Source organism: Typopeltis vanoorti, chromosome 15 (assembly GCF_054136105.1).
Source record: "Typopeltis vanoorti isolate ZY-2024b chromosome 15, IOZ_Tvanoo_1.0, whole genome shotgun sequence".
Taxonomy (NCBI): Eukaryota; Metazoa; Arthropoda; class Arachnida; order Uropygi; family Thelyphonidae; genus Typopeltis; species Typopeltis vanoorti.
The window spans coordinates 27,961,565-27,977,947 of record NC_143563.1 but is presented as its reverse complement, the minus strand read 5'-3'; the positions used below and the strand labels follow the sequence as shown (position 1 = coordinate 27,977,947).

The 16,383-nt window shown below is 36.4% G+C and overlaps 1 protein-coding gene across 2 annotated transcripts in view; it reads left to right on the top strand.

Moving 5' to 3' along the window:
• LOC150098544 (uncharacterized) overlaps positions 1–16,383 on the top strand; it is a 610,245-nt gene that overhangs the window by 175,180 nt on the left and 418,682 nt on the right. For both annotated transcript variants that reach the window (XM_090405300.1, XM_090405297.1), the window contains exon 12: positions 1,918–2,159. In XM_090405300.1, the coding sequence (XP_090261426.1) occupies positions 1,918–2,159 (242 nt within the window). The remainder of the gene's footprint in view (positions 1–1,917; positions 2,160–16,383) is intronic.

Sequence of the window (16,383 nt, the reverse complement as noted above, 5' to 3'; positions counted from 1 at the left end):
ATCTAAATTCTCTTATAGGTGGCAAAGGTGGTATAACTTAGTATCACCACCTCTGGCTCCCACTGATGAGATCTCAATAAAGGTCGAAACTGGTCTGGGTAGTGACCTTTCCCTTAATGCATAGCATTATACATGTCTGCAAGGAGATGTGCTTTGTATTATGGAATACTAAGGCAAGTGATGAGAATTTATACCACCTTTGCCATGAGTTGCCCCAGTCCTGAAAATACTTCAGGTGCAAACTTTGTTTGCTTGCACTTGGATAAAGGATTAAACCAAATATATAATTGGTAGCATAGCCAAGTGAAAAAACTTCCATCAGTTATTAAATGAATTTTGTTTCAACTAAGTTCCCTATATGACATGCAATAGAATTATTAATGTCATTACTACCAAAGCAGTATCATTATTATTATTACTACTACTATTACAAGGCATCTCCATGTAGTCTGGCTCTCCAGACTACATGGAGATAGATATATCTGAGTGCCCCTGTCAGGGCACTCAGAACTAATTCTGGCAATTCATTCCACTCATTCACCACTCTCCACGCAAAAAAGTCTAGTCTGCACACCTTTACTAACCACACTCTTACACAACTTCCACTAATGACCCCTACTTCTTTGATTATTTGTCATATAATGAAAAATTTCCATTGCGTGAATTTTATAAAACCCTTTAATATCTTATAAGCTTCTATCATGTCTTGTCTGCTAGCAACCAAACTTTGCAATCCACACACACCTTAAACCTATCTTTGTAAGGAGCATTCCACATACCTGTTACAAACTTGGTCACTCATCTCTGAATTCTGTCTATCACCTTTTGATACTCAAAAAATCCAGATGACCAAATCTGTGTACAGTAGTCACAATGCAGCCAAATCATAGCCTTATAAAGAGGGATAATGATACATTTCTTCAAAAAAAAAAATCTATTTTAAAATGGTACTTTATTTTCATTATTATTATTATACAGGTATAACCATGGAGTCAAAAGATTCATTGTGGGGGGACCTACTTGAACCATTATTCACACAGTACCTATCACACCTCTCTTTAAACTTATTCACCATTGTGGCACTCACAACTACCTCTGGCAATCATGCCACTCTCCAAGCAAAGAATCTTGTCTACACATCCTTACTAACCACACTCTTATATAACTTCTAGGGATGATCCCTTGTCCTCTCCCTACTTTAAAAATTTCTTTTGTATCAATGTTATAGAATCACTTTAGTAACTTATAAGTTTCTCTCATGTTTCCCTCTTCTCTCTGTTAACTAAACTCTGTGATCCATATACCTTCAGTCTGTCCTTATATGGAGTATGTCACTGACTTCTCACCTGTTTGGCTACTTATCTCCAAATCCTCTCTACAATCTCCTGATCCCCAAAAATCCAGGTGACAAAATCGGGGCACACCAGTTACGATCCTTGACTACTGTGTTGTTCTGGTTCCTCTTGTCAGTATTCTGTATAGTACCATGATATGCATATATATTTTACAATATTATAAATTTGAACTTTATAGAAATGTAACAGTTTTGCTGTATATGTGATCCTGTTTATGTGATTACGATGTCTGTTAACTGTGTATATATTCTCTGACCAATTTGTTTTTGCTGTGGGAGAAAAAATGAGTTTCCAGGTAATTAAAAAAAAAGAAAAGAAAAACAGAAACCTATGCATTTTATACAAGACTGGTTGACTCACTTTCAATTTTAAAGGCTTTATAAATGTTTCTTGTAATTGTGCACAAGATTAAAATTTCATTTCTTCCCAAGTAAAGAGCATCTTTGCTACTGACTGAGATATAGTGGCTCTTATTTCTTCATTTTTAACTAGATTAAATTAAATAGTTTTTATATCTTATAAATGTTTTAGACTCTTAAAATTAAAAAGATATTTTTTTTAGAATCATCTGAAAACAGGTCCCCGCTTCCAAAAGTTCGACACTACAATCCCAGTGTAATAAGAAAATATATGATCATACAGCGAACAAAAAGAAGGCAAATGAAAGAAGAAGAAAAGATAAATAGAATTCAGGCTCAGAAGACCAAAACAGAGAGACTACAACAGCTGTACAATTACCAAAAAAAAGTCAATCATCTTAGTGTAAAACCAGGAGTTAAAAGAAAAGCAGCAGAAATTGAAAGGGTATGATTTGAAACAATCAAATATACATTTCATTATTTTGATTTCTTAACTTGGTTTGTTTTTTTTACATCTAATGAATTTTTGATAACTCTCTTTTGCTTATAAGTTATGTCTGGCTGGCTGAATGAATTGTGTACCCTCTCTTTCTCCACTCAGCAGGTTGTAGGTTTAGAATCCTGCAGTGGATGTAGATATTTTTGAATATCTGTGGAGATTGTCTTTATGTCTCAAAAAAATTAACTGGCAGCCTCTGCAACTATATCATAATTCTCCCAATACCCTGGATCTTTTAACCAACTCTCCCTCCAAATTGGCTGTCCTGCTTGGCTGAGTGGTTGGCACACCCACTCTCTAACCATCAGGCTGCGGGTTTGAATCCCACTGTGGGCATGGATATTTGTGATTGTCTTTAGGTGGGAGATGAATTTCATTGACTAGTGTGAGACTGCTGGCCTGTTTATTGGAGGCTTGAAAAAGTTCCATGTTTGGTCTCTAGAGGAGGGGTTCCAGATTATGTAAAATTGAAATTGATAAAAAAAATTCTTAGCCAACCCATGTTACAAAATGCATTATAGGTTGCATATAGCCTTTTGTAGGTGAGAGCAACTTAAAAAAAAATACTCTTCATGTTAGCTCTTTTTCTTGGCAAGTCTGACCATAATCTTGTCCATGTTTCATTTAATACAGAGAGTCCCTCTCCCAGTCAGTCTCAGCTTCATAGTCTATGGCAGTGCTTCCCAAACTTCTGGATGTCAGGGCTCCCTTTGCAAAAATTAAAATATCTCACGGCCCCCCTCGAAAAAAATCATAATAGAGATATATATTATTATAATATTTATTGTATTTATATTCAATACAAAACATAGACAGCGAATATTGCAAAAATCAAATGCATATATTACATTTTTTGCCTCTTACCGTTTGGTTCTGAAGACGATGCAGGCTGTTCTGGTAAAATATGAAATACTGTCCTTTTTTTTTTAAGTCTGTTTCTGCTTCTTCTGATTGTTTGCGGGATTTTTTTTTTTATTTTTTATCAGTCACTTATCCATCTCAGGGTTAAATTTTTTAACGTAGAATAGATCAAATAATATCACCCTTACCGATACTGGCACAGCACAGACTGATAACATGAAATTAGTGAATATTACCTGAATAAGGGAATCCCCGGACCAGGAACATTTTTCTCTTTTGTGACTTTTCTTCCTTTATGGTAATTAAGCCTAAAGCGAAACAGACAGCAAAGGGAGGTTATTAAAACGTGCTTATGATTAGTGTGGTATTAACAAAAGATCGTGCAACCAAAAGATAAAAGCATAGCTGACGATTAAGTTGAAATGCTAACTCTCTTCAACCGAATTCCATATGTGAAACTGCCATAACATTCATTATATATATATATATATATATTACTTAGTTTTAACACTTTTACAAATTTTAACACGTTCAGTTGAATTTTATTGCTGCCTTGGGAAATCGAACTCACACACATCTAATTAATAACAATAGTTTTTAGTTAGTACTGTGTTTGCCCATGCAACATATGGTTTTGTTTCAGTGTATACAGCATAGTTTCTGTATGAGGGGACATGATTCATTAATTGGTGTGTTTTTATCCCAGTTGTCTCTAATTGCACTATTTGTTGAGAAATATATTACACAGACTCCTCATACCTTATTCACTGGCATAATAAAAGTACTTGTTTTTATTGCCTCTGCAGTATAGTGGCTGTTAGGGAGGGCATGTTGTTTACCACTGCAAGCGAGTTACTATCTCCCCACATGAACTTGTTTAAGCTTTTTTTCATGTGTGAAGTATATGCGAAACTTTTATTGGTAACAGAAAATTAGCTCGGATGACAGTGATAATATATAACAAGTTTTGATATGTATATAAAGTCAATATCAACAGTCCCTGATTATGAACGCGTGATGAAAGGGACAGGAAGATTTGGAGCTTCCCTAGAGAGCATTTGAAGCAAATACAATTAACCACTGCTTTGAAATGAAACATATGAATAAGCAATATTTACTAATATTCATTAAGCGCCGAAATACGAAGGAAGCAAAGTTTGTGAACCAACACCAATGCATGAATTTTTCCATTAAAATATAAAAAATAACAAAAAAGAAATAATAAATAATAAAAGTTAAATACGTTTCTTTTAAAATAAAAAAAATCTACTTAGTCTTAAAACATTTTAAATTTGTTTTCATTATTTCACGGCCCCCTCAACAAAACCTACGGCCCCCAAGGGGGCCGCGGCCCACAGTTTGGGAAGCGCTGGTCTATGGCACCACAAAGATGCCATTTGAAATGACCTTGGGATTTCTTTGCCTCATTTCCATGAATTATTTGATTATTGTTTCCACTCCTCTGATCCTAGTACCTGTTCTGATCTAACAACTGAAATTGTTCTCACTGGGATGACTCCTTTTATTTCCCACTCTACTCAAAACACAACTTCTATCCAAGCTCTGATTTTCCAACAGTTGTGCCAAAGCAGCCCATTGTCCAGTGGCTATGTCAAATATGTCCAGTGCTCAAGTCAAAAACCACAACCTCTCAATCAGCTTAGACTACAATCTGTAATAACTGCAAAAAAAAAACCAAACAAAAAACATCAACAACTCAAAAGTAGACTTTGTGAGGGCATCAAATGCACTAAACTTGTATCCTGCTCAAATTGTAGTTGAGCCTCCAAGTCCCTCACCAAGGCAGTGGGATGCAACTTCTACCCTTCCATGTTTCCATTTCTCTCACATCCTTATGGTGGCAACATTTCCTAAAGATAAGACCTGGATTTTTTTCCTCATCAGAAAAATACTCTAGCTTTTTCAGGTATACAAAATATTTTTGCTCCAGAACTCACATCCAGCGTATATTGTCTCTTCAAGCTGTCATACTCATCTGGTCTATCCAACAGCTTGGAAGAAAGCTTTTATCCAACCTCTTCTCAAAGAGGGAGATAAAAGTTGACCATCTTTGTTTTGACCTCATTGCTTTCAAAAATAATGGAAAAGTCATCAACAGCCAATGGCTTCATTACTTGGAGACTTTTACCAGTAACTTAGTGATCATCAATATAGTCTGGCATTCTCAATCCACAGTACATCTCTGTGAATCTCACTTTCTTTTTGACACAGGCCATGAAAAAGTTTGAAGAAACCCAAGTGGTTTCTCCAAACATTCATTCCCAATACCTCTGCTCTTTGGAACAGTTTTCTCCATTCTATTTTCTCCAGTGATTACAGCCTCAGCTCTTCAAGAAGCATAACAGATTCCTTTCTTCTCTCTAACTTGGTCACATCTAACATTGTCATGTCATAGATCTTGGGATCTCTCGTATGTGGGATTGATTTGGAAAAAAAAAAGGGGGTTAGAAGATTCATTTGCTGGTGTAAAACCATCACATTGCTTATTGGCAGAACAGAGATTTCAGATTATCTAACCTTTAATCCACCCATATTACTATTACATTAAAGGTTTACAATCTTTTGTAGGTGGGATTTACATATAAAAAATACCGATTATTATAATTTGTAATTTATAAGAAACTAAGTGCCAAGTAGCACTTAGTTTCTTCAAATGCTTACTCATTAGTCATTTGTTCTAATTTTCAGTCTCATTTCCTGCCATATACCACTACCCCAAAGGAGTGTATAAAATATTGTGATGGGCCAACAAAAATAATAATATAATTCTTTTTATAATGTTATTGCTGTATCTCTTTGTTCTGAAAAAAGGACTGCATATACTGCCTTTGATGATATAGCTGTGGAAGAATATGTACTTTCTTGTACCTGCCTGTGCTAACATTCAAGTTGAAAACACAAATAAAACTGACATTTAGACCACATCAATCCATGTGCATGTTGTCCATTTGTTTTCAGTAACTGAATTCTCCATTTTTAACTACATGAGTGAAGCTTCTTATAGTCCTAGAGGAGACTACCTAGGAATAAACAAATATAGGCAAAGTTTTAAGGTGTGTTGCCTCACTCCAACTAAGCCTCAGTAAGGCAGTGAAATTAGTCATATAGTGAATATGGTTTAATAGTTAATGGTATGTTATACTTTATTATATGTTAGTCAGTTAACTGTCACCACTATAGCTTACAGTGATTTAATGTAAACATTATTTAATTGCTCATGTGTTCATTGTGCTCTCTGTTTATTTGAAATTAGTCATATAGTGAATATGGTTTATTGTTCCCTGTGGTATAGTTAATGATACCATTAACTATACCACTGCATTGCTTACTGGAAGCATGAAGTGGCTAAAATAATCTTTGGATTCTGGAGTACAGCCCTGGCTTTCTTTTTCTCAACATTTCTTCTAGCATGTAAGATGACAATCTTAGGGTTACATTAGGTGTTTTTGAGATTGTCATCTTACATTCGAGAATGAACAAAAATTTAAAAACTGTGTTCTGAGGTGTGTGTAAATTTTTATAGGTATACTGGTAGCAGCTTACTAGTATAACTGGGTTATAGATAATAAAATTTTATAGGATAATAAAATAATATGGTATATTTTTGGAAACCACATCAAACCGTGTTGTCCATTTATCTTCAGTAACTGAATTCTCTATTTTTAACTACATGAGTGAAGCTTCTTATAGGCCTAGAGGAGACTGCCTAGGAATAAACAAATATAGGCAAAGGTTTAAGGTGTTGTTGCCTCACTACAACTAAGCCTCAGTAAGGCAGTGAAATAATTGTCATATAGGTTAACTAAAATGCAATGCTAACCAAATATTCTGGCAGATATGGTTGTGTATTGTTTCCTGTCAGCATAGGCTGGGTGTAATGATGATTCCAAACTATTAATCACTGAATTCCTCCTCCATGTGAGGCCCCTGTTCATGGTGGAGAGAACTTCCAAGTGATAGTACTGGCCCTTTTCATCCCTACTCTTTTTCTATGCTTTTCTTCCCATATTCTTTGCTCTACTTCTCCTGAGTCTTTTTACCTATCCTGTTTTCCAAACCACCATCATTGTGATCCAATGCCTTGCCACCATGTTTGCTGTGCAGCAAACATTGACATCCAGAAAGGGAGGTTGTAGTAGTCTTGCACTACTTTGGTCTCTGCTTCGGCAAAGACTGGCAGTCCTGGATGGCCATGCTAGGATAAATCAGCTAGTAGGCTTGCCTGCAAGGGGAAAGGGTGTCACAATAAGTTTCTTCCTCATGGTCAGGGAACAGGGCCCAAGGCTTCTTTGGTACCAGTACAGTGTCCAGGGTAGCCCTACCTTTCCATTCCCAAGTGCAGCTTCTCTAGAATTGGCATTCATTTGTGGCTCCATGGTGGATGGGGAATTCTGTTGCTGAACTAAACTCCTCCTGAGAATCAATACTTCTTCATCTTCTTGTTTATTAAGGCCCTCAACAAGTCCCAACCATGTCATGAAACTGTAGCAACACCAACAGAAAATCAGAATATGAAGCAGAAAACATGAGAAGCTACAAGTAGTACACTATTTTCTTTGATAATACATTCAACAGGGGAATGTCTTCTTGGAAAAGTGTTGCCCTTCTTCATTAGGAAAGGGTGGCAAGGTCTCCAAAGTCCATAAAAAGAAAAAAAAAAGCTCTATTCAGGAGATACTTATTGAAGCCTGAACTAAGCAATAATCAGAAACATTACTTTGTGCAATAGCTATTTGGGGAATCCCGATTACAGTTACCCCCCCACACACAAAGCTTAAACTTTTCTAGTCATAATATCAGAGTGGGACCTCCTTGTCAACAAGCATCTTACCTTCAACATACTAAAATCACTAGCATCTATAAAAGTAGTCTACCTCAGCTGTCCAATTAGGCTCTACAGTCAGAACCCTTTGTGAGATCATCCAGTTTACTCCCGATTGTGCCAAAGGTAGAAGGATGATTACATCCAAATAATAAAAACAGAAAAGTGATAGTAACATCTAGTAAACCTTGTTCTACTAGGAAGGCAGCTGTAACGAAAGTGTCAATAGAGATCCAAACCTGTATGTCAATCCTAACTTCTCAGAATTACAACATCCTTGAACGATATGATATGACTTGCTTATCATCTCCTTAGAACAAGAAACCAGATGATATCACCAAGAAGAAATAATGAAAACATTCCTACAGCTATGAATTGTCATGGATTCTGTCAAAACATCCTTGAACTTTCTGGAAGAGGGCCTTGATATCAGTGATATCAAGGCCCTCTTCCAGAAAGATAAAATGATACGCTTCTGCTTGCAGGATACAACCTAATGCCAAGTTCACCATCTGGCATTGTGAAATACTGCCATCATAAGAACAGGGCAGGGAATAGATTTGCACACAGAGGAATAACCATTCTTGTGGGCAGCCATATCCCCTTCTAGCAAGTCTCACTCAATATGAACTTAGAATCAGTTGCCATCTGACTTTCAGTCAGAACTCTAATAATGGTATGCTGCATCTTCATTCATCCTACTGCATATATCTATCAAGATGACCTTGATGACATCATACTGCAATTATCATTCCTTTTGCTTTTAATGGAGTATTTAAATGGACACAGTACTCTTACTCTTAAACACGGGAAGCAACACCTTCTTCCATATGTCTACCAGAACATTCACCACCTTTGATTTCTCTGTCTGTTCACTCTCAGTTTTTTTTTCTTCACTGTGGGAAATCGCATTGGGAGTAATCATTTTTCCACTATATCCACCTGCACGAACAGGCAACCATGTACTACTACATCATGAATATCATGATGGAAAAATTGAAGAAGCTGACTGATCCACTTTTCCTTGTTACCAGAATTTGATCTTGTAACTGTCAGCTCATCTCCTATTTGCGATGCAATGAATCATCTAACAGAGTGTATTATACAAACTGTCACCACTACAAGTCCTAAAAACATCTACTCAGTTTCCAGATTTTCTAAGCCACGATGGAATGGAAATTGCACTTCAGCTAAAGATGCTCAGAAGAAAGCTTTGGGTATTTTCAGCAGATACCTCACAATAACAAACCTAATTGCTTTCGAGCATGCTTGATCTCGAGCAAGACACATCTGTTAGTCAGACAGTATACATATATCTTCTATAACAAGATCTACCAGCTGCAAAGAAGTATTGGAAAAAAAATATAGAAAATGAATTCACAGATATGCAACTCACTAGGTCTCTATCCTAGAACATACCAGTTGCTGACTGAACAGCAATTGCCAACACACTTGGGGAAATTCCTGCTAAAACATAAGCAACCCCTTCTTAGCATCCCCTCCCCCAAAAGAAAAAGCAGAGCAAAAAAACAACAGATTCTCTTTTTAATGAACATCACTGACAAATACAAGTTAAATACAAACACAGACAAATTAAATTGGTGCAAAAATCAAGGATGCCACTAGCAGCCACCATGGAGACCAGTATGCAGGCACTGCATAGGAAATGTGCAAGATCTTTGCAGTCAAACATGCCTCACAGAACTCTACATATCCACTTTACCAACATCCGTGGCCTAAACTATAACATTAATAGTATCTACTACATCTTCAGGCTACCAAACTCCATTTACTCTTTCTGGCAGAAATTCAAATCTCACCCCCTCCCCCTCCATCACTATTCATCTCAACCTTCCAAACTACACACACTCTTTCTCCTTTTGAATGAAGGGTGGCTTCTGTGCATACATCTGCTCCAACATACCTTTGCCAGAGAGTGCCCAACCTAGAATTACCCAACTTTGACCTTCTTTGGTTGAAAATATCCCTTCCCCACTCAGTCAAATTCATTTGCTGTCTCTATTGCTCCCCCTAATGCAACCAACCACTCTGAGCTCTTTAATTTCCTCCCCTTGTGCTTAAGGGTTGAAGCTGTATAACTGAGAGGAGACCTCTACATAGCCTTTAAAGGAATGCGGAGAACCAACCAGGACTTCTGACCTAATGTCCAGTCCTCACCTTCTCGTGGTGCACCCTGTTGGGTATCTTCCTGGATACTGAACGAACAAGGATGGGCTGGCAATTTGGGATTTAGCCCACCAAATTGTATTCTTATTGGCTTAAACTAATATACATAATGATGGTACAACATGACAAAATTTCATGCCGGCTAGGGCGTCGCCCGGGTAAACAAAGTCCCTGTTGTTTTCGCCAAGGAACCAGGGGCAACAGCGAAAAGTCAGGTACTGGAACAAATCTGAAAGCACACCCCAACTCAACATCACCAAAGTTAAAGATTGGTATAATTAAACTATCAACATAAGAAGCCTGAGTGGCAAAGAAATGGAGCTAGCTGAGGAATTAGATTAAGTACCAGATCGACATAATAGGGGTGACTGCAATGACAATCGAGGAAAAGAATGAGTAGCCATAGTATTCAACACAAAATACGAGGCTAATCTTCTTGAATGGCAGGCAGTCTCAAGTAGAGTGATGTGTGCACTAATATAGAACGGGGAATTGGACAATGAGACTTATTTGTGCCTATGGTCCCACAGAAGGTTCTACTAAAGTAAACGTTGTGACAGTTGCTTTTTCTAAAAGCAACTGTCACAATGAAAAAGGAAAAGTTGGTCCTTGTTGGGGATCTAAATAGCAGAGTAGGAAATGATTGTGAGACATACAAAAATATTTTGGGAAAATTTGGAGAAAAGAGCAAAGCTAATAATAATGGCAAATACCTATTGGATTTCTGCTCAAGACATGGACTGGTTATTACTAACACCATGTCCCAAAGTGAAAATGTGTACAAATTCACATGGAGAGAAGAGGCAATGAATAAGAAAAGTCTCATTGACTATGTTATTGTTGATAGTCATGTTTTCTCCCTGGTACAGGACACCAAAGTGTACACAGGATTTGAAATTGGTAATGATCACTATTTAGTCTTGAGCAGGATAAAATTGAATTTCGTATTGAAAAGAATAACATGTAAGAAAGTTTTGAAGTGAATAAAAGTTGAGCAGCTCTCAGAAGTAAACTGTAAACTAAACTATGCAAAGATTATTGAAGAAAAAATGAAAGAGTTTGAGAATAGGAACCAAACCTTGGAGATTCAGTGGCAAGCCTTGAAGAAAACCCTGATTGATTCAGCCAATAAGGCATGTGGTGAGGTAGTCTGCAAGGATAGAAAAATCAGAACTCCATGGTGGACACAGGAAGTTAAAGAGGCAGTGAAGGAAAAGAAGAAAGCATATCAAAAGTTCCTTGCAAATAATTCAGCTTTTGCTCTTAGAGAATACAGAGACAAATGTGAAAAAGCAAAACGCTGTGTAAAACTAGCTAAACAAAAGTAATGGGAGGACTTTGGCAAGAACATAGAAAATAAATATCAAGAAGGTGGTAAGATATTCTGGATGGTGTTGAAGAAGCTTAAAAATGGAGGAAAGAGTGCTGTAAAAGGAGTTAGAGATTATAAAGGTGACATGAAAATGGGAGAAAAATATATCCTTGAAGTATGGAGTAATTACCTCGAAAAATTGCTAAATGAAACAAGCAGTGATGACAGGACAGTGGTAAAAAACATTGACCAGGCATGCAGTCAGGAAGACATATCCATACTTGAAGTAGAAAAAGCCATCAAAGGCTTGAAATGTGGAAAGGCAGTAGGAATAGATGATATTCGACTAGAAATGCTTAAGTATGGTGGTATAAAAGTCTTACAGTAGCTGCACTGCATAGTTCAGAAAGCCTGGACAGAGAGACTAATTCCTGATGATTGCAGTAGAGCTCTAATAGTATCCATATATAAAAAGGGAAATAAAACTGAATGTGAAAATTACAGAGGTATTTCCCTACTGAGTGGTCCTAGCAAGATCTATGCAAGTATACTTGAGAAACGGTTGAGAAGAATTGTGGAAGAAAAGTTTGGTGAAGAACAAAGTGGATTCAGGCCAAATAGAGGCTGTCAGGATCAGATCTTCACTTTATGACAAATAGTTGAGAAAGCTTGGGAATATAACAAATATCTGTATTTAAGTATTGTCGATCTGGAAACGCATATGACTAGGTGCCAAGAGAGAAGCTATTTAATATGCTACAGTTATATGGTGTCAATGGGGCATTATATCAAGCAATACTTAGTCTTTATTTGAGTTGTAAGTCTGCAGTTAGAATTGAAGGAAGTACAGGAAGATGGTTTAATGTTAAATCTGGTGATGTGACAAGGATGTACATTATCCCCTCTGTTATTCATTACACAGTCCAACACAATTTTTGCTGACTTTTATATGAGACTTGTTTTTTACTAATTTGGGTGTGCTGATTTCAAATATCAAACCCATTTTTCTCTATCACGTCAAGTTTTTCCTCTATGGCATTTTCTTTTTGCTAATTTGTAAGTTTTTGATAGTTTTAAGGAGGCAGTACTATTTAGAGGATCAAAAAAATCGATTTTTTAATATTATTTTCTGAAAGTATGTACTTTTAAAAATCTGTTCCTAACTTTTTATCAAGAAATTTGAAAAATTTCCGAAGATGTAGCCTATTATTCAAAGCGGTGCGCAGATCTGAATCAGTGCGCTCACCGCTCTCGCTTGTTAGTAAACGAATAAAATCGTTAGAACCTGCAGCCGGCACGTACTGATGAGAGAGGCTGATAATTAGATTCATAACTACTTAACAATATTCATTAAAAATTACAAGAATATTTATAAAAAAATAACAATTTTACTTACATATGAGTTTCAGGGAATAAATTTTTGTTTGTAGCAATTTCTGCTGTGTGTTCTGTTTTGGCCATCCCTTTGAATACTCCAACAGTAGTCGGCCATCATGTGAGAATCCCATCTTCCTTGGTACCGATCTTCCATAGTTTTTAAGTCTTGATGAAATCTTTCGCCTTGTTCATTGCTTACAGCACCTAAATTCTCAGGAAATCTAACAAGGTGACTGTATAGGAAATGAAGCTTTATGCTCATGTTGCAACCTAGGCGCTGGAAATTTTCAAGCATTGTTTCCACTAGATCTTTGTAATTGCACTCTTTTTTGTTTCCAAGAAAATTATTCACAACCATCGTAAATGAAGTCCAGGCCTCTTTCTCAATTTCGTTCATTATTTGGGTCTCTCATTAAAGTTCTAATTCACATCAAATACACCAGCTTTAAATTTTTCATAACTAAGTCGTGGAAATTTTTCACATATGTATTGGAAACAGTCACTTTGTAAATCTAAAGCTTTAACATGCTGCTTCATAAGACCTAGTTTGATGTGTAGAGGTGGAAAAATGATTTTTTCTCTGTTGATTAAAGGTTGATTTATAACATTCTGTTCTCTAACATTTAAGGATATTCTAAGAGGCCAATGTTTCTGACTCCAGTGTTGGTTTCTAGCTCGACTATCCCAGAAGCATAGAAAACACAGAAACTTTGTATATCCTCTTTGAAAGCCAAGTAAAAAGTTCACTATTTTAAGATCCACACAGATGATCCAGTTATGGTCTGTATATTTTAATAACTTCAGAACCTTTTTAATGTCCTCATATGTTTCCTTTAAGTGGACTGAATAGCCAATAGGAATTGAGCCATATACATTCCCATTGTGTAGTAAGATACACTTGAGACTGCTGCTTGAACTGTCGATAAATAAACGCCACTCATTTGGATGATATTGTATAGCACTCATTTCAGTTAGTAAACCTGACACATTGTTACAGTAAACAAATCCACACTCGTGTTTAAAATATTGTACAAGATTACTTTCCCTGCTACGATAAAAAGTTATCTTCGTATCTTGCTCCAGTAAGTTTTTTTCATTTAATCTTGAAGCTAACAATTCCGATGATTCCTTTGATAGGCCCAAATCTCTTACTAAGTCATTCAATTCAACTTGAGTAAAATGTTGCGGTCCAGAACTAGAAATTAAATTTTCATTGTCTAAATCAACATCCGGGTCTTGCTCCTCAAGAACATCTGGCATATCCTGATCATTCTCGTTCTCAAGTAAAGGAAGTCCTTTATAAATTGGCACGGCTATTTCATTGGAATGAGCAACTAGCCGAATTGCAGAGTCGAGATTTGGATACACAATTTTTTTCTTATTCTTCTTATTATAACCAGAAGTTTGAACTAAACAAAAATAGCAATCATATACGTGATTTTTCGGTTCATGCCAAATCATTGGAATGCCAAAAGCAAATTTTTGGCATTTTCCCTTGCTCCACTGTCGTAAATTTTCTACACATGACTTACACACTTTATTTAGAGCCCATGAATTGTCCTGATCTGCAAGTTTTACGTCAAAGTATGCAAAGTACACTTTCTTAACGAAATCAGTCATATTTGTCCTTTGACTGGGAACAGTAAAGCTGCCACAAATGTAGCAGAAGGAATCTACACTATTGACACATTTTCAAGTAGTAGACATGATGTATTTTCTTCACTGCCGATTAACATGCAATTAACAAGACAAAAAAAAACCAGAGACTTTATTGAAACGTTATAAGCGCTCATCATACTTTCACGATCGATTAATGATTGACTGATTTCGATCGTTCTTTGTCTGCTATGATGCATATAGCATTCATTTGTTTTAGGCAGTTGTCATCGCCTACTTTTCATTACCTAAATGTATTAGGTCGGTTATCGGCCTGTCTCGCATTCAAAGCGCCAGTACGTGCCGTTGCAGGTTCTTACGCATTTATTCGTTTACTAACAAGCAAGAGCAGTGAGTGCTCCGATTCTGATCTGCGCACCGCTTTGAATAATAGGCTATATCTTCGGGAATTTTTCGAATTTCATGATAAACAGTTAGGAACAGATTTTTAAAGTACATACTTTCAGAAAATAATATTAAAAAATCGATTTTTTTGATCCTCTAAATAGTACTGCCTCCTTAAAACTATCAAAAACTTACAAATTAGCAAAAAGAAAATGCCATATAGGAAAAACCTGATGTGACAGAGAAAAATGGGTTTGATATTAGAAATCAGCGCACCCAAATTAGTAAAAAACAAGTGTCAGATCATAATCAGCAGAAAAAAAATTTTTTTTGTTGGCCAGTGTTATCTATATGGATCACATTATGAAGGAAAGTGGTATTAAACATATCAGAATTGGAGATGTTAATGTCAGCTCATTGCTTTATGCAGACAATGTTATACTTCTAAATAAATCTGCTACAAGTTTACAAGATTCCCTGATTAAATTGAATAACTGTTGTAATAGATATGAAGACAAAGACATTAAAAAGACAAAGACAATGAAAATAGTTAGAATTGTTGAAAATATCAACTGTGTTGTGAACGGGGAACCTGTGGAACAAGTAAAACATTTCAGCTGTTTAGGCACGATTTTTAGTGAAGATGGTAAATTAAATATGGAAATAGCCAACAGAATCAACAAAGCTGGTATGGTAGGAAGTCAATTGAATAAATTCATATGGAATAAGAGAGAAATCAGTCAGAACACTAAATTAGACTGTATTCAAACTAGTTTTAACTTGTGGATCTGAAAGCTGGGTCAGAAGTAAAACACTTGACCAAAGACTAGAGACTGCAGATATGAGAGTCCTGAGAAAGATTAGAGACGTGAACACATGGCATCAATGGTAATATCATTTTAAAAACAAGGATATTAGGAAAGAACTTGACATTGTCACATCCAGGAATACATTAGCAGAGCTAATCTCAGGTGGTATGGTCACTTAAACAGAATGGGCAACAAAAGATTAGCAAAACAAGTGTTCTCTGCCAGGTTGGTAGGAAAACGACCCAGAGGAAGACCAAGATATAGGTGGATTGATACAGTGCAAAATGCCTTAGACGATAGAAACATAAGATCTGATAATGTTGGGGATCTTGACAAGTAACAGACTGATTTGGAGGAAAATTGTAGATAGGAAGTTAGTAATGATGTAAATTTTTCATGTAGTACTATCATATTTCCTGTACACTCCTTGAGGGTACATGTCAGGAATTTGCTGCTGATGATGATGATAATAATTGATTTTTTCCAGTCCCACTTTCCCAACAGCAATCATCCTGCTAGAAGATTTTGATGTCCGCAACAACTGGCTTTCCTCTTCCAACTGTACAGATCTTGCAGGCAGAGATGCTGAAACATTTGCTGTCACTATTGCCCTTACACAACTTGTTCAGATGCCAACCAGAATACCAGATAACCCGAACCACTCCACAAGCACCCTAGATCTCTTCCTCACCAATGACCCCCTCCAAATACACAGTGAAAGTAGTGAGCCCCTAGAATTCTGACCATAATCTAGTGCTCATCTCCTCTCCCATGCAATAA